Source organism: Camelus dromedarius, chromosome 2, assembly GCF_036321535.1.
Source record: "Camelus dromedarius isolate mCamDro1 chromosome 2, mCamDro1.pat, whole genome shotgun sequence".
Lineage (NCBI taxonomy): Eukaryota > Metazoa > Chordata > Mammalia > Artiodactyla > Camelidae > Camelus > Camelus dromedarius.
This window is the reverse complement of record NC_087437.1, coordinates 58,388,056-58,415,072: the sequence shown is the minus strand read 5'-3', so window position 1 is coordinate 58,415,072 and position 27,017 is coordinate 58,388,056. Positions and strand designations below refer to the sequence as shown.

At 41.4% G+C, this 27,017-nt stretch overlaps 1 protein-coding gene across 1 annotated transcript in view; it reads left to right on the top strand.

The window, feature by feature from the left end:
• The window catches only part of ATP13A5 (ATPase 13A5), an 83,451-nt gene that overhangs the window by 16,678 nt on the left and 39,756 nt on the right, over positions 1-27,017 (top strand). The window contains exons 8-15 of the mRNA XM_064476965.1: positions 6,095-6,167; positions 7,099-7,227; positions 13,108-13,278; positions 15,530-15,687; positions 16,752-16,940; positions 22,155-22,216; positions 23,968-24,118; positions 26,393-26,479. Of these exons, the coding sequence (XP_064333035.1) occupies positions 6,095-6,167; positions 7,099-7,227; positions 13,108-13,278; positions 15,530-15,687; positions 16,752-16,940; positions 22,155-22,216; positions 23,968-24,118; positions 26,393-26,479 (1,020 nt within the window). The remainder of the gene's footprint in view (positions 1-6,094; positions 6,168-7,098; positions 7,228-13,107; positions 13,279-15,529; positions 15,688-16,751; positions 16,941-22,154; positions 22,217-23,967; positions 24,119-26,392; positions 26,480-27,017) is intronic.

The following is a 27,017-nucleotide window of genomic DNA, read 5'->3' as shown; positions in this document are numbered from 1 at the left end:
AATGTGGGAGCATGTGTTGCAGACTGGAGTCAATCCTATAGATGCGAACTCTATTAATGTTGGACTGACTGGCCAGATAAACTACTCAGTCAGGCTGTGTACAAAGATAATAGAAACCTGTTTAGGCTGCCTTAATCACAAAAGGGATATATATTAGAAATATTCACCAGTAGCTCATGGAACCCAAGAACACAAAGAACAGAGGGACTTTACCAGGGGCTGGATCCAGGAACTTGGGTTACTCTTCCCAGCCTCTTCCTAGTCTCTGACAGGTATGGAATGAAGTTCACCTGTCTGGGGGCAAGTACTCCACTCCCACTCCTCTTCTCTGAGAACTGGGTGAGCTCAGAGCTCTGGCAGCCCACAGTTGGTTTGTTGCATGTGGCTTTCTCCCTTCACTGGCACAGCTACTTACAACAGAAGGCACCACACCCATTGGAAGCCAATCCATCAACAGGGGTGATAGCAACGTATCTTTTTGCCTGGGATCCTGGAATAAAGGCTTGAAGCTGCTAGTCATGCGCTATTAGGAAGGAGATCTGAGAAGTGATGTGTAGGTAGGAACAGGGTGACCACCCTTGATTCCTGTGGATGGACAAGCGGAGGAAAAAACTTCCGCAGAGAAAGAGAGGGAAAGAGTGAACCAAATACACAGTGAGACACAGAGGTGAGCAATGCATAGTCCAGCAGAGACAGTCACCTGTTCCTGACAGCATTTCCTGTTCCCATTCAGAGCCCTAGGGAGACCTGCCTGCACTTCCCATCTTAGGTTCATAAGACGTCCCTGCATCCTCATAAGTTCTCATCTTCTGCTTCAACCAGCTTAACAAGATTCTGTTACTGGTGATCAACTTGTCTCAAGGAAATGCGGTGCTATGATTTGATCGAACATGCCCCGTAGGATGTTTCCACTTATTTCCCCCAACTTAAATATTGTCTTTGTCCTGCACTTTTTCCATTTGTACCTTTATGACAAATTTCAGTCTCTCTTTTAAAATTCCTTTATGATGGCCATTTCTTCACTTGGAATTCAGGTGTACCTTTCTTTAAGGAGACCCAAAATAAATTTAGAAATTTCTGTGTAGGAATAGGGAGAAGGGTTGTAGAAAACATTAGGTTTGACTCCAGAATCCAAAGGGAAATATTTCAGTAAGAGAATTACTTGAGATTCCTGAGCTCTTGACCTATTAAATCAAAATATCCAGGGTAATAACAGGAATTTGCACTTTTTTAAACAGTTTCATAACAGGTGATTGCTATACATTCTAAAGGCTTAATTAACAGCTATTACTACAGAGGAATCCACCAAAGGACAAATTCAAGCACCAAGATCTCGAACACAGCTATCTCTTTATTTATTAATGTCATCACCAGCCAAACATACTTTTTCACTCTTTTTACTCTATAAGATGCACAGAAATAGAAGTTTATACAGAGGTTTAATTATGTATTTATTCTTTTGTTTTATCAAAACAGAATTGTTCTATTTACATTAATCTAGAAATTATATTTTTCATCTTACAATGTATATATAATGGCCATCCACCATTATAAACAAATAATTCTAAATCATACTTAAAAACAGTGGTGTGATATTCCATGATATACCATAATTTATTCAAATGTTCTCTTATTTATGGAAAATAGGAGTTTCTTCTCCAATTTTTGCCACCATAAATATATTAATTCAATTCAAGTTTAATTACAATATAGGACATCCTTACATATTAGTGTTTGCATTTCTTTTTTTCAGCAAAGCAACCAAAAGCTAGGTTGCTGAATCAAAAGATATGTTTGTTTTGAAAAGATACTGTAATATTTTTTTCCCCAAATGAAATAATTCATTCTCCTATTAGCAACATATGAGACTAACCATTTTCTCAAATCGTCACCAGCAATAGGTGTTATATTTACATTAATTTACATTATAAAATTTTCAATCCATTTTTTAAAATTGCATCTCATTGATGTTTTAATTTCTATTTCCCTGATTACTAGTGAGATTAGACACATTTTCCTTCGTCTAAAAGAGATTTGCATTTTTCTTCTCTACTTGCTACCTCTTTATATCTAGCATGCATTTAAACAGTTTTATTTTTTAAATCTTTTCTTCTTTTGACCTTGACTTCTGCTAGATGAAAAAAAAAAATGTCTAGTTAAATATGTTTCTTTCTTCTTTATGGTTTCTGGGTTTCTTGTTTTGCTTATAAAAGTTTCCTCTTCCACAATTAGGTATGCTCTTTTTTTCTATTTCTTATTTTCTTAATATTTATTTTAAAATTCTTAATGGGATTTAAACATTCAAAATCTACACCTTAAATAATCTCTGACTGCCTTTATTCAAAACAGTGACTGGCATGGGAATTTCAGACTCGATGGCAGTATTGCAAAGACTTCTTTGAAATGAAGATATGAAGCATTTGTTAATACAAACTTATCTGACTTAACCTGTAAGGCATCTCGTAACACTCTACAAAACGGACCAGTTTCCTGAAACTGTACCTTTGCAGTTTAAATCACAATCAATATCTGCTTAGCACTTTACAGTTTGCGGTGGGCTCTGACATTTATAATGAATGTGCTTGTGTGAGACTTGGCAACCTGTGAAATGATACACATATGATACATCCTCCCACCACCTGAAAGGGAGAGACAGTGGCACTCAGAGAGGGAAAGCGACTTGCTCACGTCACCCAGGAAGAGCAGCTCTACACCTTAGTCCCAGGGTTTCTTGACTCAAAGTCAAGTCACTGTCCCATTAAGCAAAATCACAAAGTAACCTGTGAGCTTCCTGTGGCAGTAAATGATTGTTTAATAATTTTATAACAAAAAGCAGATTAGGGGAGGAAGGCTGGGAGGAAAAGAAGGAGCATCTACTGCCATCTCCAAATCGTGCTAAACAGATATAGGCTTTTGAAAATTACAAGAGGGGAATAAGTTGGCAGAAGAGGCATAAGGTACCTTCCTGCATCTGCTCTCGCCCCACATCATGCCGCACAGAGAGAGGTTACCTTGCCTGAGCCAAGAAACTCCCCGCTGCCGTCCCGGTCTAACACGCTTGGTGCAGGTATGAGTCCAAATCTTGGCACTCCACTGTATTTCCACTGAACTGTGCTGCACACTCCATTGCTGGCTCCACGGGTGGCTGCGAGCAATAGCACAGAGGGTACCTGGCCCAGAGTGCTTTGCCTCATTCAGGACTGAGCTGGGCTCCAGAGACACCTGAGTTAATGCCCTCATTACTCATTGCTGGAGGAAACCCAGCTACAGCAAACACAAGGACACACAGCAACAGAGGCCAGATAATAACAATATGCAAATTAGTCTTGGAAACTGATCCTGGTCCCACTGAACAGGGACTGGAGAAACCAAAGGGGGTCTAATGAAAATCAGGCAGCGAGTTTCAAAATCATGGCATGCATCACAGTGTTGGCTTTCTCCTAGTTGGTTGGTTGTCATGGAAACCTGTGTTTGTAGAGTTTCTGAGCACATTAGCTCAAAGAGGATGCTTACATTATCCTACTGCAGCGTTGTTGGGAGAAGTGGAATAATTCAGGTCAATTAAATAAGTATTTCTGAAGTCCTACTATGTGATCCATCACTGGGGATCCATAGATGAATACACAGTCCCATCTTTGAACCTCTGTCCTGCAGGGGAGACCTGACAAGAAAACAGTTGTAGTGGGATGTGATCTATACACTAATACAGGTGGAAACCTAGCGAGCTGAACAATTAATTCTTCCTGGGGGTGTTAGGGACTTAGGGAGCAGAGATGACATTTGAGCAAGGCTTTATGGGAAGGATTAGGAAGAGTTGGCTAGTAGAAACCTGGGGTGAACATTCTAGGGACTAGTTTGAGCAAAGGCATGGAAGTGTGGCAGATTATGCAGAATGCTATGTCTGATAAAAAAATCCAGTTTTATGCCAGAATGTTTTGAGAATTATAGTCAAGCATTATTAACTCTTACTTCACCACTTCCAAATGTGTTATCTTCCTCTTCAGCGAAGCTGAAGTTACATGACATTGACTAAGAGAGTTTGCTCAGCAAGAAAATAACTTAAAGAAATTTGTAAGGAAGAATGTTTATCTTCTTAAAAGACAAAAGCTGTTTTCAAGTACTTTCAGAGGACATATTCATCAACAGAAAAGGCTTCAGAGTCAGATATACCTGGGTTTTATTGTTAATTTTAGTACTTAGTAAGCAAATGATTGTAGGAAAGTTACTTTAACATTTTTAAACTCCTCAGTTTTTTTTAATTGCTTTTGCTTTTTGTACATCAGCGATAATAACATTTTCATCACAGGATTATTTCGAGGATTAAAAAAGTCAAGCCATATATTCCAAGTGCCTAAAATAGCACCTGGTACATGGTGGCTGAATAAAGTTCTAAATTGTTTAAAAATAATCATTTGAGTCATTTGTTGTACTCTGGGTATTTCTCCTAGGAACCCTTGGGGTTTTTTGAATAAAGCTCTGATATGTAGAATAAACTAGTATCATGCCATTTTAGAGGCTGAAAGGAATTTGGAAATGGTCCAATTCAACATTGTCTGTTTACAGAGACAACAGCTAATTTATAAGGTGAAATGTCTTACATACAGCTACTTGGCTGGTTAATGGGTAAGCTTGACCCACCACTCAGGAATCTTGACTGAGTCCGGGGTTCTTGCTGCCAAATCACTTTCTCATTGTTACCCACCATTAAAATGAATGCCCCAACAGACAAGCCTCAGGAAGTCAAGTTAGAGCAATAAATATGTGCCCAACAGTAATATCGCTTCTTCCACTCGGTCCAAATGACTGAAGTTTAGCTTTTCATGCAAAACTGAAGGAAAGAATAAATTGCCCTATATAAATATTAACGCTGAACTCATTATGTTCTCTCAAGAGGAAAGGTGCATAATTGTGTGCAGTGTTTGTTTAAGCCTGGTGACATTTGTAGCACTAAAAATCACCAACAAAACAGATAAAAATAATTTCCTCTAACACCTAAAAGAAAAAGGTTTATATTTGAATTACATTAAGCTGTGTTTATCTACTGTTGACTGAATTCAGACCTCTTCTACTTGGAAATGTGCGAGCAGCTTACATGCCTACAGAGAGGGACAGCGCCTTCTAGGGAAGCCCCGGCTGGTCCAGCATCTTGCTGCCTCTGACTGATGGTGCCCTTGACAGTCAGTATAGAGACTGTGTGGACCACACTCCCCCTCACCTCTGTCTTCCTGTCCCCTGAGTCATCCTAGGGGATGCTGCCTCCTCTTCTCCAGGCACCTTTTAATTCCTCTGCTTTGTGCAAGGTATATCTCAGTGAATTCCACCTCAAGTGAATCTTTCCAGCTGATGGACTCAGATATTTTTTTTAAACAGCAACTTTCTTATTTATCTTCAACACTCATTGAGCTCTTACCATCATAATGAGTACCATCCAAAGGGGATAACTAAAATAAGATAAGCATTAACTAACTTAAAACAACTGCATAAAATAGATACTGTTATTATGTCCACCCTCGGAAGAGGAATAGGAACTAAATAACTCATAAGTGGTAGCACCGGGATTCTAAACAGAGCAACGTGACTCCAGTCTGCAGAATCATCCAATATGAAAATCCACCAGTTCATAAAGGAGGCGATGGCTGTTCTACATCCAATCAAAATGCAACCTCTTACAATGGAAAGTCACTTACAGATCAAATTCAGCTTTGTTGTTTGACAGACAGGGCAGCAGAGGCACAGAGAAGGAGAGTAACCTATTTGCGGTCTCTTTGCTCTTCCCACTTCTAATTGTGTGTCCTTAGGCAGTGAAGCCTTGGTTCCTTAGCTTAAGTCCTTGGGGGCAGTGGTTGTGCATTATTTTCCCCAGGATTGAAACAGCATTAAATGAATGAGTATATTTGCCGCTGCAAGTAGGGAGTTGGGGGTGAGGTAGGGGTTGGGGCAGGGACGCAGGAGCATGGAAAGTAGAACTTGAGTGTTTTCCCAGAGTCAGTTTGGCTGTGACAGCCGGAGCAGGCTCAGCACTTACTGTATTGAGATCAGGTGGTTTTCGCAACCCACACAATGTAATGTTTAAATATTGACTTTAAATTTGTAGCAATCAGTTAAGCTGCACAACCTTGTGGAGGATCACAACAAAGTCCAGGTTACAGTCATTGTAAAAGGCAAAGGTAAGTGATATGTTCTGCCGACTTCAGCATCCTAATATTCCGAGTGGAGACAGTCACATTTGTTTTGATTATTAGTCAAGGAGAAAAAAATTTCTCTGATGAAACTGAGAACTGGGGCCAAGGTGAGGCAAACAAGGCAACACAGATGCAAAATTTAAGGAGGCAAGGTCATGAGAATGCTGGTCTGCACCTGCGGGATCCTGAGAGTGAGCCCCTCATTGAATTCTGTGCCGTAGGTAGCTGGCATGCTTCACCATGGTCCCAGCCCTGAGTGAACCATTTCTGTCCAGTATGTGGTTTACTTCAAATTCTCTCTGTCCTCCACATCTTGCTTATTGGAATGTTACTGGGTAAACCTTCTCAAGGCTTTTGGATTTCCCCAACTAACCATCCCAGACTCTGCATCCTACATTTCAATCTGTTATCTAGAACCCAGGCCTGAGTGAAGCTTATAGCTGGCTGGCTGGACACTTGGCATTTGCTGAGTTAGCCTGGGGTGGGGTGGCCATGGCTGTCAGCAAGGAGTGAGGAACTGCACTCCAGGACAGCAGACGATGTCTGGAGTGTTCACCCAGGCCCCACTACAAGGACAGGGTATGCTACAGAGAGTCGGGAACACAGCCAAAGAGAGCAAGCAGCAGCAAAGGGGCACTCCTCCATTGACCAATGACCTTGAGAGTCTTCTGTGGGCAGAGCTCCGTCCCAGGTACTAGGATCAAGATGGGATCTTGTTGCTGAGCAAATGTTTTGCTGTGGCCCAGGCATCAATTCCCTAATCCCGGTTTTCGGCAGTTGAGGAGAAAGGGACTGGGGCAGGGGTGCATGCGTGGTAGTTCTTGGCCAACAGGTTGATAAGAGTTCTCCATTGCTTTTATTCTTAAGTAAAAACAGGAAAAGTTCAGCTAGTCATGAAAACTTTGCTGTTGTATAGGTTTGCAGGAGCTGGAATCCCGTCTCTTGGTTCCAGGAGATCTTCTTATCCTTCCAGGAAAAGTTTCATTGCCATGCGATGCTGTTCTGATTGATGGAAATTGTGTGGTGAATGAAGGCATGCTCACAGGTGGGCGGTTGTCATGGAGCTTCCTATTTCCATCCAAATTCCAGGCCAAATTAGCAAAGCAGATCAGGACACACTTAACCTGCTTTATACCAACGCTAAGACACTGAGAGATAGTTGGGGGAAACACACCCAGCCTATACATATGAGTGGAAACTCAATATATGCAAATAAGAAATGTTTAAGAACAGAAGAACCAAGCCACAATACATACGAAACTAGAAGAAAAGTCTAACACAACAGCAGAACAATTAATTGCTCTATGAGTGGGATGAATAGGGCACTTTGAGTTCAGAGGAGGCTGAGAGCACTATCTTATATGATGCACAATCTCTTCATGAATGTGAGAGTGGTTCAGACACCTGTCCAAACAAAACACAGCCTGAAACCATCGCCTCAGCACTGGCAGGGCATAGAGATTTTATCCGGCTCTGTACTCTGTAGGCAGAAAACTGAGCCCCAGCTGTCACTGGGAAGGAGACTAAGTTGAACCTTCCAGAAAGGCAGTAGAACAATTCTGTTCCTTAGAATCATGTGTCCAGTTGATCTCACCAGCAGAAAATCAGTGTCTAGTTATGATTTGAACTGTCCTTGTCCTCATTTGGACTTGGTAAATTCCACTTGAATTTGTGCAATTAGTAAAGCACTATTTATAAAATATTCTTTAGGCCAAAAAAAAAATAAATAAATACACAGAACATCATAATGAGAGAAGAAGAGACTAAATGGCAGCAGAAATACAGAAATTAGTTGTCTTTCATGCTTACAGATTGTTGCATTTTTCTGTTTCCAAATGGTGTAAAGACAGGAAAAAACACACAGACACAAAATTTTTAATGTCACCTAAACGTAAAGAGAGTCATTATCTATTCCTCAATTGCTCAACATTAGCAGATTTCACATTAAAAATGGGTCTGCTTAATTTAAAATTGAGACAAGAAGATGTCGTAAATATAAATATGTTCAGGAGAATCATAAAATACCCATTTTATGTGTTAAACTCTAACTGCCTTATGATGGTAGTGACGAGGATTTGCATACTGATCATACCTTTCCTCCGGAGTGTTGCCATAGTGCACCGCTGCCAACCGCAGACCCGAGCAAACTGTTCTCTTCACTTGGAGACAGCGACCATCACACATTCCCAGCAGCCTGCCAGCCAAGAATGGCTTCTCTCCAGGGACCGAACGCACAGCAGTAGGAAGACCGCCCAGCAGGGTTTACTCCACTGGGTCTCCTGACCTGGAGGACAGTTCTTATCCTGATTCTCAGGGAAATTCAGAGAGTCTCAGAGAAGGAGAAATGGCAAAAATCCTGCCTTTTAACAAATGTGCAAAGTTGACCTAAAAATGACCTTACATGGTCAGTGGCTTTTCTGAGGGTCTGTTTCAGGAAAATTTAAGTCACCAGCATTAATATCTATATAACCTAAGTACTGATAAAGTCAATTTTAGAAATAGGCATATAAAACAGAAATACATTTCTGTCTCATTAATTTCTTGAAATAGATCTAAGTGCCAGCCTGCTCTGAATACTTCATTACACAGCCTATACAGGTCCTCCCACTCACGCATGTATTTGTGGAAAGGACCTGATTGGACAATTGAATTAGGGTTAGGTTCCTGAAACTGCAAATGTATTTCTGGAGCATTTGTCCACAAATGTGACTCATGTAATTTTTCTCATGGGCAAAAATAGGACTTTGCATATATAGACGTCTTTATTTATGTAAGAAGAAAAATAGCAAATACTTTTAAATAGCCATAGCAATTTGTTTTTATTTATTTGTTTGTTTATTGTTTTGGGGTTTCTTTGGTGGGGAAGGTCATTAGGTCTATTTATTTATTTATTATTAGTTTTTCTTTTTTAATGGATATACTAGGGATTAAACCCAGAATCTCACACACGCTAAGCATGTGCTCTACCACTTGAATTATACCCTCGCCCCAATTTATATTTTCATAAACAACTTTTATATCTCACTCCATTGTGGCATGAAACAAATTAGACTGGGAGCCATTATAATACCCACTTTACAGATGAGGAAACCGAGGTGAAAAGAGATCAGGGATGCTCAGCTCGTGAATGAAACAGTCAGAGTTGGAGTTGGCATTTGCTTCCAGGCATCAGGGACCCTAAGAGTGAGGATGAAGATTTGAAGGTGGTTAAAGTCCCCCCTTCCGTGTTTTTACCTCATTGTCTTTCCTCTCTGCTGGTTACCCCCATTCATAGCACATGCCCACTGTAGGATTTTCCTCTCATCATCTTACCTTCATCCTATTGTCATAAGCTCAACTATGCAAGAAGCTTAACTGTATTTTATAACTACACTTAATTTTTATTTTGGGTCCAAATTTGGCCGTACTTGAAAGTATGCTGCATGAAGTGTCTGATATAAGTCAGTCATCCCCATCAGTTAGCAGGACCTCCCTACAGAAGCTGTGCTAGGCCCTGGAGAGGAGTATCTGGTCTGGGGCAGCTTTTCCTTCTGTTCCTTCATGCCGCTAGGGGCTTAGGAACCATCCCAGACCTATCTATCTGGGAAAGACAGCAGACCCAGGTGACATTTGCTCCCACTTTCCATAAACTTCTAGAATGTTTCCATGTCCTATTTTGGTTCAAGTCCTTTCTCCCAGAGACACAATATCGAAGTTTCCTTTAGATTTTTCTTTCAACTCCCAGTCCAGGGGTTTTTATTTGGCTAATAAGTAGCACAGGAAAGGCATGGAGCAGAAGAGTTTTGTTCCTGCAAGTGGTCTCTAAAAACCGTGACCAACTTTGTGAATGACTTTTGAAATACAAAAGCCAGTTATCATCACCTCTGCCTTTTTTTTTCTGCTTCCTGATATACTGATCCTCTTCAAGATTCAGCTCCACACGAAGGGGTCAGGAGGCAAAATGGTATACCACGGGAAATGCTATTTTGACATTTTCTCTTGGCAACAATAACTAGTTTTCCTTAGTTCTTATAGGTATTAGACATGGTGCTAGCCTGTACTTATGTTATATCATTCAATCCACAACTCTGTAGAGTGGGAGAATCTGAGGTCCAGAGATGGTAAGTAATTTATTTGCCTAAAAGTGGTGGAGTTGAGATTTGAATTCATTTGTTTATCTGTTCATTCATTCATCCCACAAATGTTTATTAGCCCTACTATGGCACAAACACTCTACTTGGTACTGGGGATACAGCAGTGAAAAAGGCAGATTTCTGCCCCCCTGGAGCTGGCACTCTAGTGGGAAGACAGAAAAGCAGAAAGTAGGCAAATGCCATCGATTTCCAACAGCTGTAAGTTCTATGAAGGAAAGAAAACCCAGGCATTTTGTCCCTAGTGCCTGTGCTTGCAACTACTGCTCCTCATTCTCTTAGGAATAATTATAGGGGAGGCAGGTAGCATTCACTCTGCCGTACTCCCATCCCTCGTCCTCCACTCACTAGAATTACTGACTGATTTGGATCATATGTGCAGGAAGTAGGCAGTGATCTGAGTTGGACATACAGGAATTTCCCTAAGTGGTTATTTCACATTTATATCCTCTCAGACAAGCTGATAATCAGTGGGTAGGTCAGATCTTTTCCTCTCTTCCTTTTTCCCTTTGTTCTCTCTCTCCTGTCTTTCTTTCATTTATTCACTCATTCAGTCATTTATTCAATAAAGTTTCAGAAATGCCTGCTATTTGCCAGCATTGGGTCGCCAAGCTGGAGTCACTGGAGTCACCAAGATGGATGAGAAATGGTCCTTGCTCTCAAGTAGTTTACAGTCTGATGGTCCCAGAAAAATAAATAAGTAAGCACATAGACTTTCGAAGATTGTCACCATGTAGAGACATTTGGCTCATTGGAGACAAAGAAAAAAAATCTCTATTTTCACGGCACCCGGGATCTCCAGGTTCCGTAAGCCAAAAGAACTGTTGATGGATGTACTTCCGCCTGAAGCCCTCTCCAGTCTGCTTAGATCTCCAAAATTGTGTAGGCGAATCCATCCTTTTCTAGGATCCCAAGAAAGGCCAAGAACACAATTCCTTATTAATATTTGAATAGTATAAACAAAAAAAAAGACTTGTAAATCATCTCTGTGTAAAAATCCTCTGAGTTGACTGTCATCTCTGCAACATGATCTCCAAAGGATGCTTTGATTGATCGAATGCCTGCCCCCATACCCTCAGTTATGTGGGTGAAACTATTCACTAACATTAGTCTAAGCACATGTTGTGGTTTAGTAGTCTGTGATCCAAAGGCAGAAAAACATTTGAAATTATCTATAAGTATCTGCCTTTTACAAAGGCTGATTTCAAAGCAGTGTGGCACAATGATTTGGAGATTTTGTCAAAAGGTTCGATCCCTTTTACAAAGCCATTTAGAATGCAACTGACAAATCCATGCAATGGATGGATATCATAATTGTTTTAAAGAAAATGATTTAGCGACAGTGCTTGGCTAGAGGAATTTCCTGAAGCATGTTCATGACCACTAATAAAAATATTATAGTTTCTTTCACCTGAAGAGATAAAAACTGCACCCTCGTAGAAGACTAGCTTTGAAAAACCAAACAGAACAACCTGGGTAATTGTTTTTATTTAATTCATCCATGCATCCAGCAAAAAAGACGTATTTTGAACCTATTAGATACCAGTAAGGAAAATGATTAATCTAAAATGTAATACGTGTCAAAGTCCTTGCCTTCAGTTACCACCTAGAAGGAGAGAGAAAACCTAAATTACTATAATCAATTTAATTAATATTTTCAAATAGGAAATATGAATGTTATCTTGCTAATTGAATGATGTCGGCAAAGAATGGGCATCGTAGTAGCATATGCCAGTGGCCCAGGTGAGCTGGAGTCTGCGAACAGCAATTAGCCATGGATGCTCAGATTGTGGTGGCTCCGATCATCTAGCAAGAGAGACCGAGTCTTTTTAGTAATGGCAATGGGGAAGCTAAAGGACTTTTGAGAAAAGAATGAGATAATATAAGCGGGCTTTGATAGGATTCATTTACTTTCCTCTCCTTCCACCCTCCACATGAAGAATATTTTATAGATCTCATGAAGGCATCATTTCTCATCCATCTCTGTACCTCCAGGACTCCTTTCCCAAACATCCTCAACTATATTTAATGCCCAGAGCACACCACACTCTTTCTCTCAGACCTTCTAAGAACACTTTCCCCTCCTCTTGAACTGGCTGGGCCGAGTCTCCTTTCAAGTTGTCATTTATTAAATGTACAAGAAATCTTTCCTGATCCTCCATTTGGATTAGATCTTCAGATAACCAGGTACTGCTTCCAAAATATTTACTGTATCATATGTTTTTCCATATTGTATTTTAAATAGTTAATTATTTGCTGCTATGTACTAGCCTGGTTCCCTGAGCTTTATGAGGTTAGGATTTCCGTCTGTCGTCTTCATTATTACAGTCCCATCACCTAGAGCAGTGCCTGGTATGGAATAAGCACATAAAAATATTTGCTGAATCAACGGATGAAAGGGCTGATTAATAAGTGACTAAAAGGCAAAAAATAATAACTCTACACATGCTTTGTAGCTCCTTCATTGCCTAGAATAATGCTGGGCTTAAAGAACACCTGGGGGAAGTGATTAAGTTATAACTCTCTTTCCTGAAGTGGGCTGCTTTTTAAATAAAAACAACAAACCATACTGGGCGTGTGTGGAAAACATAAACAAATCTTAAATAAACATTGGAAATATAATCATGTACCACTGTTTGAATCACCAGCATCCCTCAGAAGAGTCATCTGACTCATCAGATAGGAATTAGCAACCAGATTAGCTGCGGTTTGTATCCTTTCTTAAAACTGCCAAGTACCAGCTCTAAATGACGCCTGAAGTTCATACAGAATCAACAAAATACAATCTTCTGTAGGAGAAAGTATACCTGTTACAAAGACACCATTGCCCCCCACGGAGAACAGCACTGCCTGGAAATCCCACAGCTTGGAGGACTATCGGAAACACGTGCTTTTCTGCGGAACAGAAGTCATCCAGGTCAAGCCCTCTGGGCAGGGGCCAGTAAGAGCAGTTGTTTTGCAGACAGGTTAGTAGATTCCACTTTTGTAAGTTTGGTTCAAGATTAGAGGTGGGGGAGCTGGACTAGGAAAACCTTGTTTCAGATTATGGAGTTTGTCACATTCTGGTTTATCAGACCCTTATTGTTCTAAATTGCCACCGTTTCCAACTTAAGGGTTCATTGTTAATACCCTTGTCTATGATGAAGGGTATGAAGGATGAAGTACACTTCCTCAAAGCCAAAACGATGTTCACGGAGGCTTTCTGGTGTGCGTCCATCAGCTTCTTTTCTTTTCCCTCTGCACCCTGTCTAAGTGATTACCAAGAAAAGTTTCAGTCACTGTTACTTGAGGACTTTTTCCTTTCAAAGAGGTGTTTACTGGACTGTTATTTCAAGGTTTTTGCTGGATGCCTGCTGGATGCCTGCATGTCCTACAGATGCTTCAAAGTCAAGACATCTAAAAGGGAGCTCGCCTTCCTCTGTTGCTGCTCTCTGTTGACAGCATCACCATCTTGCTAGCCTCTTCATATCATCTTTAACTCCTCGCTTCCTCCCATACCAAATAGGGGACCACATCCTGGAGATTCTGCAGATACCTTCTCCCTCTCTTTCATCCCCATGGTTGGTGTTTTATCCAGGCCGTCATCATTGGTGCCCAAACTATTACAACACAGATATTCGTTTGACTGTTTCCCTTCACCTCAAATATGTTTCACCATTACTATGTTTTTAACCTTTCTCTAACCTATCCCCAATCAATCATCAAATCACACTTCTAAAACATAGTTTGGAGCAATTCATAAACACCATGATCAAAAACTTTTCAAGACTACCAATTTTAGTCCCACTCTTTCACATGACAATACATGATTAACACCTTCTGTGGTCTGGGCCCCGCTCTCTGTATTCACCCTTGACCTGTGCTTCTGCCACACCACATATTCACTGATGCAAAACACATCATTTGATATCTCTATGTTTTAGTTTAGTGTATTATTCAGTTGATCTACCTGGTTTTTTAAAATTAAATATATCAAGGGTTTTGTTTTTTTTAATGCTCAAAAAGTGGGCATGAGAACATCCCTCAAACTGCTGCCTAAGCAGAAGCTAAAGGGTAGAGAGCATGGGAACCCCTGACCTGAGCAGGTAAAATGCTAGGGCAACAGGTTAGAGGAAACTCCCCTCCTTTTCTCCAAAGCCTGCAAAGCCATGTTGTGGAGACCAGATGTTCACCAAGCAGTGGGATTAAGGCATATTTTATACTTACAGTACTGACTCTTATCTGGAATATATGGTAGTGAATCTTTTTTGCCAATATTTTAGACATCATTGATTACCCACTAAGTGTTATGCACAGAGAGCTAAAGAAAAAAAATTTGTGAGATACCTCACCCTTAAAGAAGATTATGGTCTGGCGCAAGAGACAGATGGATTTATAGCTAACGAAAACACGGGGCAGTGAGAGACGTCATGTGACCAAGTGTTACAGGGACTCCAGAGAGTGGAAGCAATTATTTTGGGTATGAAGTATGGGAGCAAAATTCTGGAAACACTTATTTAAAGAGTTGGCATTTTGAGCCAAGCCCGATAGAATGGAAAGGATTTAGCCAATCCTATCAGAAAGCTGGAAAGATATGCTAACTTGTGTCTGCAAAACACAAAGGGAAGAATCCCTGGTGGTCTTCTGGGACCAGTCAGCAGTTAAGAGATAGGTCTAGAGAGGCAAGAGTACATCAAATAGAAAGGGACCCCAAATGCCATGCCTAGAAATTTGAACTTGGTTCTAAAACGTGTGGGATCTGGAAGCTTTTGAGCATTAGGATGCTATGATCAGAGGCATGTAAGATTACTTGCCTTGTGCTTTATTTTTCTCTTAATTTTCTGTTATTTTCAACACATATTTGTGCTCTAAAGTCTTCTTCTCTCAGCAACTCGTCTTTTCTGGTCATTACCTTTGTCAGCCCCCTTAGCCTTCTCTTCCTTAACCCCATGTGTGAATGGGGAGCTGTACTTACATAGGAGCCGCTGGACCACTGACTCCCAAAGCAAGAGAAATCGAGCAGGGCCAAGTGAACACAATTTATTGTTCCTAGCAACCTGTAAGAACAATAAACATAAATACACTGTTAGGTAACAGCAATGCTGTTTCTGAATTCCATATTCAAGTGATCCTATTAACGAATTCTTAATTCAATGCAAACCTTTTTTTTTTTTTTTTTTGGTTTTAAGGGAAACTGTATTGAAGGACCTTACTCTACGTATGATTATGTTCATGTAGGTTACAATACAGCCAAAGGGGACTTGGTGAGATCCATCCTCTACCCCCGGCCTCTGAACTTCAAATTATACAGTGATGCCTTCAAGTTCATAGTGTTCCTGGCCTGCCTTGGAGTCATGGGTTTTTTCTATGCCCTTGGTGTATACGTGTACCATGGAGTAAGTACTAGGGGTAAGGCTTTTAATAGCATAGCTTTCTTTCACCACTTGGGTAGTCGTGAGAGTTTACTGCATTTGTGGCATTTGTGAGATCCTAGTCCAACCAGCCTCAGAGGAAACACACATGTCTCAAGCCTGATTTGATGGGGAGGATTTAGTCAGTTGTATCAGAGAGCAGGAAGGATATACTAATTTGAATGAGCAAAATGCAAAGGAAGAAAAGCATTACAGAGGTATTCTGGAACCAGAAAGCAATTAAGAGATGAGTCTAGCAAAGTAGGAGTAGACCAGATTGAAGGGGACCTTGAATGCCTTGCCTAGAAGTCTGGACTATTGGAGAGTGTTGAAGTATTTGAGTGTGTACATTGTCCATGGCTTACCTTTGGACACACCATGCAGTCAGTGAGTTTCCCTGTGTTCTTGTTAGCTTCTGAGATGAAATTAAATGTCTACTTTTACAGAGCTGTGTACTGTATGAATCCCCACTTCCCTTTTTAAATTTCAGGCTTTCCGGTTTTATTTGGATATCTCTCTTAAGAGTTGTGATAGCTGTAGAGGAAAGGGTGGTCACCAATGACCTCTGAGGTCCTTTCTGGCCCTGAGAGTCTGATTCTGTTATGAATTGTGTAGTCTCTTCCACAAAACATGCTGGGATCTTAGCAGTGTGGGCTTATCGGGAGGAATAAAACATTATAAATAAAAAGATCTAAACACAGGTATGAAACTGGGGCTGAGTGACCTATTTTCAATGCCCAACTTAATGACATCAGAGATGGTATGTGTGCTGAGGAAAGGAGGCAAAAACACAGTCATAAGAATTTCTAGGTAATGTTCATGCTCAAACTTGAGCTCTGGGTAGTCATTTCAACCTGAAATAAGCCCTCAGGGAGCATTTTTAAAGGCAAGAAGGGCAGAGGAGGCCAGGGCACACTGGTGATGGTAGAATGGAGCCTGGACAGAGCGAGGCAGAATGTCAAAGCCAGTGGGGCTGGAATTTGAGGCCAATTTCATCTGGGAAGCAGGAACACTGAGCAGGCTAACCTGCACATCCCTCCCCTCCCTAGGTCTCTCAAAGAGATACTGCAGCCATGGCCCTGCTCCTTCTGACCGTGACTGTCCCTGCTGTGTTGCCCGCTGCCCTGACCACAGGCATCGTGTACGCACAAAAGAGGATGAGAAAAAAGAAAATCTTCTGTATCTCCCCGCAGAGAATCAACATGTGTGGACAAATCAACCTCGTGTGCTTTGACAAAGTATGAGCTCAACTTTCCAGGTTGGAGGTCACCAACTTTCAAGACACAACCGAGTTGGGAAGGGCCTCAGAAACTGTCCAGTCCAGCACCCCCATTTTACAGATGGGAACACTGAGGCCAGAGAAGGTCACCAAGTGAGCTAGTAGGAGATCATGTTCTAGATCACGCTTCCACTTACCCAAGTCCTAAGGAAGTAGTTTAGCCATCACGTCATGAATTTCTTCTCCGTGAAATTTAATATTTTTGTGCCTGTTTCAGGTTTCAAAACCATCTCATAATGTCATAACTTTTATGACTAACTGGCTTTTTCTGGCAAAAAATATGAGGAACACTTCTGTTCCCTGAAACACTTTGTCCAGAGCTTAAGTGAGCATCTTCCTTTCTCCTCTGCTGCTTCTTTTAAGGAAAAGGAGGGAGTGGACCAGGATGCATGTTTACACACTCTGGATCCTCTTTCCTCTTTTGCTTCCCAGGGTATTAGGATTCAGGACTAGGGCAGGTTGTCTGTGCTTAGGGCCTTGGAAAGGTGGCAGAGGAGAAATGTGTTTGGGGGGTGGGGGGTGGGGGACAGCTGCTGCAGAACAGTCCCGAGACCTCTCCCTGTGGCTTTCCTGTTGGGGACCTGGAGGGGATATACAGTGTCTGTCAGCCATCTCAGCTTCCATCCCGCCCTCACCTCAGGCACCCAGTTTACTGGCTCTAATGCAGTGGACCCGACCTGGTTTCTCCGTGTCTTCAGTTCATTTGCATGCAAATAATTGATAAAGGCTTTGCCACTTTTTGGTTAACCCACCTCGGCAGAGAGCCCCATTCACGAGACATTCCTAGCTTTTGAGAAGCTCATGGTCTAGCTGAAGAAGCAGCCAGAAGGGAAGTGTAGACAAAGAAAACGCAGAGAGATGCGTACTGAAAGAGATGAGCCAAATGTTGGGTGCAGTTACCTGCCACAGGTGGGATGTCCCCTTTGAGCTGTGGCTTTGATTGTCAGACAGAATGGGCCCAGCCTCAGCGGCGAGCAGCTCAGAAAACAGGGAAGTGAGGGCTGCAGCATGTGGTGACTGGGACCATGGATAGTGAGAATGCAGCTGCTTGGAAGGGATGCAGCTGTTTGGGAGGAGTCAACTGCTGCGGGTCTGATGTGCCAAGCTAAGGGGTGGAGAATGGGAGCCCTTTTGATTTTTTAAGATCAGTGGCATCTCTCTTGGTTTGTTTTATTTATTCCATTTGCGAAACTTGTGAGAAGGGATGAGAGAGAGCTAGGACTAATGCTGCCAGAAAATGGGTTCTTGCCTCGTACAAGAAAGAATTCAAGAACAAAGCATAGTAAAGAAAAGTCAGGGAGATAAGTACTCCATAGACAGAGTGTGGGCCATCTCAGAAGGCAAGAGAGAGAGCAACCGCCAGGTATGGGGTTGTTAGTTTTTATGGGCTTGCTAATTTCATATGCTAATGAGTAGGAGAATTATTCCAACAATTTGGGGGGGGGGATTTCCAGGAATTGGGCCCCCACCCACTTTTGGACCTTTTATGGTCAGCCAAGGAACTGTCATGGCGTCTGTGAGTGTGCCATGAGGCTCAAGGTCTACTGGAAGCCAAATCTTCCACCATCTTGGTTCTAACCAGTTTGTCCTCAATCACTGTGCCATTCCTTCAGTGGTTGTGCCCTGGCCCCTTCCCTCCTGTCTCACTAAGTCAGGAGGCCACCTGGGGACAACAGAAGAAATGGCTCATTTTCCTACACAAGGAGGGCAGGGATGGAGAGCCCAGGACATGCTGGAGAGACACCATGAGCAGACATGACATGTCTTGGTCCCCAGGTGGAAGGGGCATAGCTCTACATCACTTCAGTTCTTGTTCAGTTTCCTTTGGCAAAGAAACCATCAGAGTTAACTTAAAAGTAGCCTCCTTTTAGATGCAGGGCCAGAGATCAGCCCCTAATAGGGATTCCCATCACTTACCCAGCAGCCTCACCAGTGTCTAGGATACCAGAGGGAGATTTATAAAATATGTTCATTACATATGCATCTGTTTCTAAAACTAATTTTTCTGGAAGTGTTCATCTTACTTCCTGTATAAAGCTTTCTCTCCACATCCTCATGTGCTCCTTTGTTCGACTGTGTCAGGGACTGCACATCAGCAGGCTTGGCCGAATGCTATAAAGCCTGATGGCATATTATTGTGCAAAGAACATTTTTTTAAATTGAAGTATAGTCAAATTAAAATATTGTGTTAGTCTCTGGTGTACATCATAGTGATTCAGTTATACACAGACATATATATATATATATACACTCTTTTTCATTATAGGTTACTACAAGATATTGAACATAGTTCCTTGTGCTGTACAGTAGGACCTTGTTGTTTCTCTGTTTTCTGTATAGTAGTTAATATCTTCAAATCCCAAGCTTCCAATTTATCTCCCTCCCTTTTCCTCTGGGTAACCGTAAGTTTGTTTTCTATGTCTGTGAGTCTATTTCTGTTTTGTAAATATGTTCATTTGTGTCATTTTTTAAGATTTCACATATAAGTGATATCATATGGTATTTTTCTTTCTCTTTCTGGCTTACTTCACTTAGTATGATAATCTCTAGGTCCATCCATGTTGCTGTAAATGGCATTTTTCATTCTTTTTTATGGCCGAGTAATATTCCATTGTACGTGTATACCACAACTTCTTTATCCAGTCATCTGTTGATAGACATTTAGATTGCTTCCATGTCTTGGCTATTGTAAATAGTGCTGCTATGAACCTTAGGGTGCATGTATCTTTTTGAATTAGAGCTCCATCCAGATTATTATCCACCTAGGAGTGGGATTGCTGGGTCATATGGTAAGACCATTTTTAATTTTTCAAGGAATCTCTATACTGTTTTCCATAGTGGCTGCACCAAATTACATTCTCACAAACAGTGTAGAAGGGTCCCATTTTCTCCACACAGTCTCCAGCATTTATCATTTGCAGACTTTTTAATGATGACCATTCTGACTGATGTGAGGTGAGACCTCATTGTAGTTTTGATTGTGCAAAGATCTCTTGATTGGGAATCAGGAAAATGAGACATCTAATCCTGAATTTGACACTAAGTTTCTGTGTGACTTTTGAAGCTAAGAAGGTTGAACTACAATCACCTCTAAGTTTTTTTTCTGTCTTTCATATTATAAAACTACCAATACAATGTTGGAATCAAGCACTCTACAACTAATTGAATTTCCATCTAGTATTATTTCAATTTAGAAGATACTCACCACAGACTTTTTGAATACATTTGTTCCCATCTATTTCTAGTTTACATTGGTTTGTTATAAGTTCACTAAAACAAGTTTTCTCTTTCTTTTTTATTCAGTTCAGCCCAAGACTGGGCTAGTATGTATGCTAAGAAGTGTTCTTTTTCTGTCTTATTCCATTTAGAACAGCAACTATAATTTAGGGGTTTTTTTTCTCCCATTATGGCTAGTTTTACTATATCAGGGTCATTTTCATGTAAAGAAATAACATGGTCCTATATCTGTTTTGCTGCAGTATCATCTCTGTTTTCATGTTCAAGATACTGATGTTTAAAAGTGTAATCTGATCATCAGGAAAACATTCCAGTTTGGATTAAGTTGCTAACTGTTTTTGAAGTGGAACAATTCAAGAGCATTTAGAATCTAAACACACAGATGAGGGCCCTTATAAAATACAGAAGGGAAATGAAGCAGATAGTCTTTTTTGTTTGTTGTTTGTTTGGTTTTTTTTTCCTGTTGTTATTCTTCAAGGAATAACTCACACAAAGCATGTTAGCTCCCCATGAAGGCCGAATGAATTAAGAAAGCAAGATTCCTTACTTCCTTAATCCAGAAGCCCACTGGGGGCTTTGTCTTTCAATATGCTTTGCAGAATTTATATAACATTTGCCATCTGGAGGACAGCTCCAGACAGGCTGGATTCTGGTTCTTCCTCTCCAACCTGCAGGCCCCTGGACCCCAAGGACTCTCATTTCACCTCTAATCTGAGGATATCTCTATCCTAATTACTCAGCTGTAAGAGCGAGAGCGTTGTGAGCACTTCACCGCAAGCATTATGCTAATGTGATGTGCTGTCATGGTAGGAGATACCATTTGATAGAAAACTGGAAATTTCAGTGTCTTACACAGAGATGACTTTAAAGAAAAATAGTGTCACAGACCTGGATGTCAGTGTTAAAAGGATGTTCCCTCGTGCATGGAGATGCTCTGCTCTGCCTTGATGGTGCTGGGGCAGCTGGGCTACCTCCTTACTCTGGAGCTGGGTGTTAAGCAGGCCTAATGCTATTAGCCTACTGCCTACAGACACCGGGGTCTGTAATTAGTGATCGACTGTGAGGCAATGAGCAGACGGAAGGTGCTAGGTTAGTCCTCAATTCCATTTTGCTTTCTCTGTTACACTATCTGACAAATACTTGCCCATAATACAGCAAATCAGATCTCCCAACCATTTTCCTCTTGATCTAACAGTAAACTCACCCATGGGCGTTAATTAATAGTTATGTTAGCACTTCATTTCTCTCTAGAGTCTCAAAGCCCTTTATCAACATTTTGTTTTTGTTATCAATCTGGACAGTCACCATGTCACCCATATTTGTAGGAAATAGGTGTGAACCAGCTGGCAGACTGTGAATGAAATAGTCTTGAAAAGAAAGACAAAGAAATTTCCAGCTCGGCTTTAGACAGACAGCAGGTGCCAACTGAAAAGTCAAACTCGAGCTGGTTCTTGTTGGCTTTCTATTCACTGAAACTTTCTCATTTAGCAACAGCAACAGTCACAACAATAAAAAAAATAAAAAAAAAAAAACCCTACATTTTGTAATAATTGAGAGCTTGACTCACCTGATTTTCAACATGGTCCTTTGGGAATCATTTGTCACCTCCTCAATCTCTCTTTCAGGCTCTCTTCTCTGATTCAAAATTAGACGCTTACAAATATTTAATAAGTTAATATTTTATCTACAAAGGGAGCATTACCTCTAAAAATGCTGAATCATTATATTGTGCACCTGTAATTTCATGATATTGTATATTAATTATGCTTCAATAAAAATAAAATAGAAAAAATAAAATAAACATTTGATGTAAAAAAAATAAGGGTTTGGGACAATTAGATGTACTTTAATTTGTTGGGAGCTGGGGTTTTGTGTAAATCATCATATAATTAAAAGCTCTGAATCTTATGCTAAAACCAATGTTAATTTTTTCCAGACTGGTACTCTTACGGAAGATGGACTGGACCTCTGGGGGACTGTCCCTACTGCTAACAACTGGTAGGCACTTCAGTGAAGATGGAAATGTGTGATTGGTGGGGCTATTTTGGTGACATTCTAACCCACCCTTCCAGTGTTGAGGGATGAATCTCACATAAAATATATATAATAATTGGCTGGTACCAGCTCCCCATTAGTCTAACTTGTGAAATTAAATGAGTTCTAAGTTCAGAATCAAACAGGGAAAGTAGGTCTTCAAACTTCACATGAAAAATGGAATTGAATACAGTGGATGATTAGGGAGTTGAATGAATAAAACAGAGAAGCAAAGAGTGAAATCAAGACTGTGCTTAATTCAAAACTGCACAGACTTCCTGGGTGTCTTGTGAGGTGGGAGATCCAGAGAGGAAGAAGTCCATCTCCCCCCTCGTGGGGTTCACAGTCTAGTGGGATTGGAGGTGCAGATGCACTCACCTTCAACGTACAGAGGAAAAGTTTGCAGTTATGGCATGGAAATCAGAATAGAGGAGAAGACATTATAATGATCGCTTCATCTAAAACAAGTCCTGAGTTTGATATGAAAAGTCCTATGTGATAGAAAACGCAGTCCTGATTTTTATAACATAGTGGATAAAAGGTAGAGACTAATTTTGAAAATGAATGGATCCAGGAAAACCAATCTGAAGGAGAGAGCACTTGAGAGGTTCTGAAGGGGATAAGGCTAGAATTTTTACTAATTTGGTTTAAAAGTTGGCACTAGGGAGGGGAGAGGGCAATCACATAGGTGCTCCCCCAGAACAGAGCTAGAGACGGGAGGGAGGGCTTGTCTGCAGAGAGGACCCCTGAACTCTCTTCTCTGCGGGGCCGGGACCTGTCTTCTCAGTCCAAGTGGAGAAGCCTCTGCTCTTAAGTTCTGGGTAGCCCGCCTGGGCTCCAGACAGTGGCCGAGGCTGCTGTCATTGAAGGGGTCATGCAGGGGCCTCCCAGGATGGTGACGGGGCCGGGTGCAGCACTGGCACAAGGGAACAGCAGTCAGGCAGTGAGACGGAGCAGAAGACACCTGGGCCGGGGGTCGATACACTGCCTGGGCTCTAGCCCTGTCCATGTGCCACTGCTCCAGGCTGCTCCAATGCCCAGCTCAGGCCTTTGTCCAGGGCGGCCAGTGGCCAGAGCATTGAAAGGGGAAAGAGAGGTTTGCAATTTCCACCCCTTCTCTCCCTCCCTTGCCCCTAGTACTCTGAAAGTTTGGGGGAAGTAGAAACAGCTAGACATAGTTATTATTCAGCTTTAAGATGGGAGGATAGAAGTCAAGCCAAGCCAGTCTACAGTCAAAGAGAGCAGTGAGTTTTAGTTGCTGGATATCCATGCTGGGAGTTTCAGGCAATAGGCACAAAGGCCAAAGGGCCGAGTAGTGAGAACCATTTCAGAGTCCACGCGTGCTCTGCTTGAAGGAGAAAGGAACCAGCAAGTAGGCTTCCTTCCCATCCTGGTTACCCCATTCACCTGGAGACACTTGGCCTGGGTTGTGTGGCTTTCTAGAAGCAGCTCTGCAGTTTGCAGGTGTCAGCTGTGAGCCTTCCCACAATGCGCCTTCCCTCACGACTGCCACCCCCGGGCTGACTGCCGGTAACCTGGCAAAAGTCCCTGTGACTGTACCCAAGTACTCAGACTTTATCATACAGGGCATGGGGAACGGTGAAAGGTTTTGAGCACAGCGGTTAGGTTAAGCTTGTGTCAGTAAGATTTAAGGGGAAAGGTGTGCAAAATGAGTTTGTTGAAGATCTTAACTTACTGATTACCTTCCCTACCAGTTTCCAGGAAGTCCACAGCTTTACCTCGGGCAGGGCTTTGCCGTGGGGCCCTCTGTGTGCAGCCATGGCCAGCTGCCACTCCCTGATCCTCCTGGACGGGACCATCCAGGGAGACCCACTGGACCTCAAGATGTTTGAGGGCACTGCCTGGGTAAGGTGACAGTTTCTCAGTTCAACTGAATGAGGAAAACTTAAAGAAATACTGAGAGTTTATTTCCTAACTTCGGTTGACACTCAGATTCACAGCAATATACAAATGAAGGTCTGGTCCTACCTGAATTTCCCAACCTCTGCACCAAGACTTTGTTAATGAGACCAACATGAAATAAGTTTCCATGGTCAAATAAATTTGGGAACCACTGTTTAAACAAGGTTAAGTTGATTTCTTGACTATGGGGATTTCGTTAATCTACTGCGGTGCATTGTGAACATTCACCAGGGGCTATGATACGCAGCATTTGCTAAACCTGTTTCACCACAAAAACCTTGACAGGCCAAAACATGGTACAAAACACTCTCAGAGACATCCTGGTCTAAAGCAGTACTGATCAATACAGTAGCCACTAGCCACGTGTGGCTACAGAACACATGAAATGTGGGTATGCAACTGAGGAACTGAATTTTAGATGTTATTATTTAATTAATTGTAATTTAAATTTAAATAGCCACAAGTGGCTCGTAGCGGCTGTGATAGACAGGAAAGGTCTCGACACCGAAATGGAGGTCCCTCAATCCAGCAGGTTCAGTGTCCTGAGCTGAGTGTGAATGATGTTTGAAGGGTATAAGCCCATTTTGGTGGCTGTCGTGACGCAGTGGGAAAACCTCTCGACTCCACTACTCTCCAGCTGCGTGACTCCAAATCCAGAATGAAGACTCTGAGTCATTACCTCATCTGTGCATTTTGCTAATAACGCCTCATTTATGGAGCATTGAGAGTGTGAACCGAAGAGGCTGCGTGCATTGGAAAGTGCCCAAACAATGGAGGGTATTCATTCATTCATTAGTTAGTTAATTAATTACATTGTTCTGTCCTCAAAAAAAAAAAATAAACACGCTCTAAAGCTACTTACAATGACACTTCAAGTATAGGACAGCATTTCAACAAAGTTGTAGAGGAATGAAAACAAATGATTGTAGGGATGTGAAGAACACAAAAAGGCTAATTGAAAGATTTATTGTACAAAAACTGTAGCTTTCTAGAGGCTAAGGTAATAATAGGAGAAACCTGGTAAATGGGGAAATTTCTGATATCAGTAAGTTAAAATTAAAGACTTTGCTGTGGAGAAGTGTTTGATATAAAGACAAAACAGAAATTACTTTCTTGGATCGTAGTGGAGAGGCATCAGTGTAATGATTATAAGCAACGTCCTCACCAGCATCATTGGTGCTGACGCCGTGGTGAGCTGCACATGGTCATTACTGCTGTATGTGACTTTGATCCTGGTTCCAACAGTGCCCCCTTCTCCATTGGAGGAGGCTTGATCTATCTGTACAAATGGCGTACAGGTTGGGGTCTCATGCATAATACTATAATATCGATAGTATTAGCTCTGTGAGAACAGTTGTATCCACTCCAAACAAAGCATAAAAGTGTGAGATTGTTCACTGACTTTAAAGCTGGATGAGAAAGTCTCCAGTTAAATATCTTTGGTAGTTAGGAGCTTTTCACTAAACATAAAGGGGAGGAAAAATGTCCTTATAGACTCTAAGAATGTTTACTAGCAGGGAGGTCAGAATATTTTTCAGAAGAAAGCGAGATCTCGAGAAATGATACGATGTCCCCAAGGCTGGACAAGTAAAATGATTGAGCAGAGACCAGATGTTGTCTCCTATTTTCTGACTTCTACTGTTTACATATCTGACTGCTTTTCCCATATTTTAGCTTAATATTGGTTTCTCAGGTGGTATAACTTATACTGTTGTAACATCCAAAGAATACAAACTATTGTCAAATACGCTTTCTAATCGGCTAACAGCTAACTTGTAACTCTCTAGTTAGCCAATTAGGCTAGGAGCATAGACAGAGCATAAGAAATAGTTCTGTGCTCATCTCAAGACTCAGTTCTCAGTCATCTGAGAGCTCATGCCCTCAGGTACACTGGAGGGTAGATTCCACTTCAACCCTCGTCCATTTACTAGACATGCCTTTTAGGAAGAGCCAGTGGGCTGTCATTAGCATTTCTTTCAGCAATTACTACTTAAAATGTGGTCACAATAATTCTGGCTTCTTGACATTTTACAATAAGGTCCGTAATATGAACCAACACAACAGAAATTGGACAAGGATGGTATTAAGATAATTGGCCTAGAAGAGAAAATATGTGAAAAGGGCTCTGAAAAGATTAAAGTGTCATGCCAATCAGAGGTAGTTCTTTCTTAGTATTTTTCTCGAAGTGATGCTATGAATGTTTTCCTTTTAAAACAGGTAATGGAAGATTGCAATGTGGACTACTGCGAATTTGGGACGTCAGATACAAACATAATAATAAAACCAGGACCAAAAGCCAGTCGGGTATGATTTGCTTCTTCAAATTATATAAATATTTCCCCTTAAAACGGGTGAAATGCCCCTGACTTTTATGTATTTTTATATTCCTGCTATTTTGGCTTATCCTAATGGTGTCCATAGTTGGTTTGCTCATTCCTTGATTCCTGGATTTATCCATTAATTGACTCAACAAACATTCACAGGGTACTTGTGTATGCTCGAGCACTGTGCTAGGTGCTCAGGGATAAAGTGATTTCAAAACGAGACACGTTGGGCTCTGTTGGAGGAAAACGTGGGCTGATGGAAAAATTAGTAGAGGTGCAAGTAAATGCAATACGACGTGCCAAGTGCTATAACAAAGGCTGAAGAAAGAACAGCAGGAGTCCAGAGGTGGGAGTGAACTCTGTTTCTGGGAGAGAAGTACCAGAGGAGGTGCCCTGTGAGCTTGGTCTGGAAGATGATTGGGGTTTCTCCAGACAGCCAAGGGGAAGGGTCTTTCAGACCAGACAGCTTGATGAGGGAATCGCCTTAAACACAGCCAGAAAAATATCAATGCTGTGAC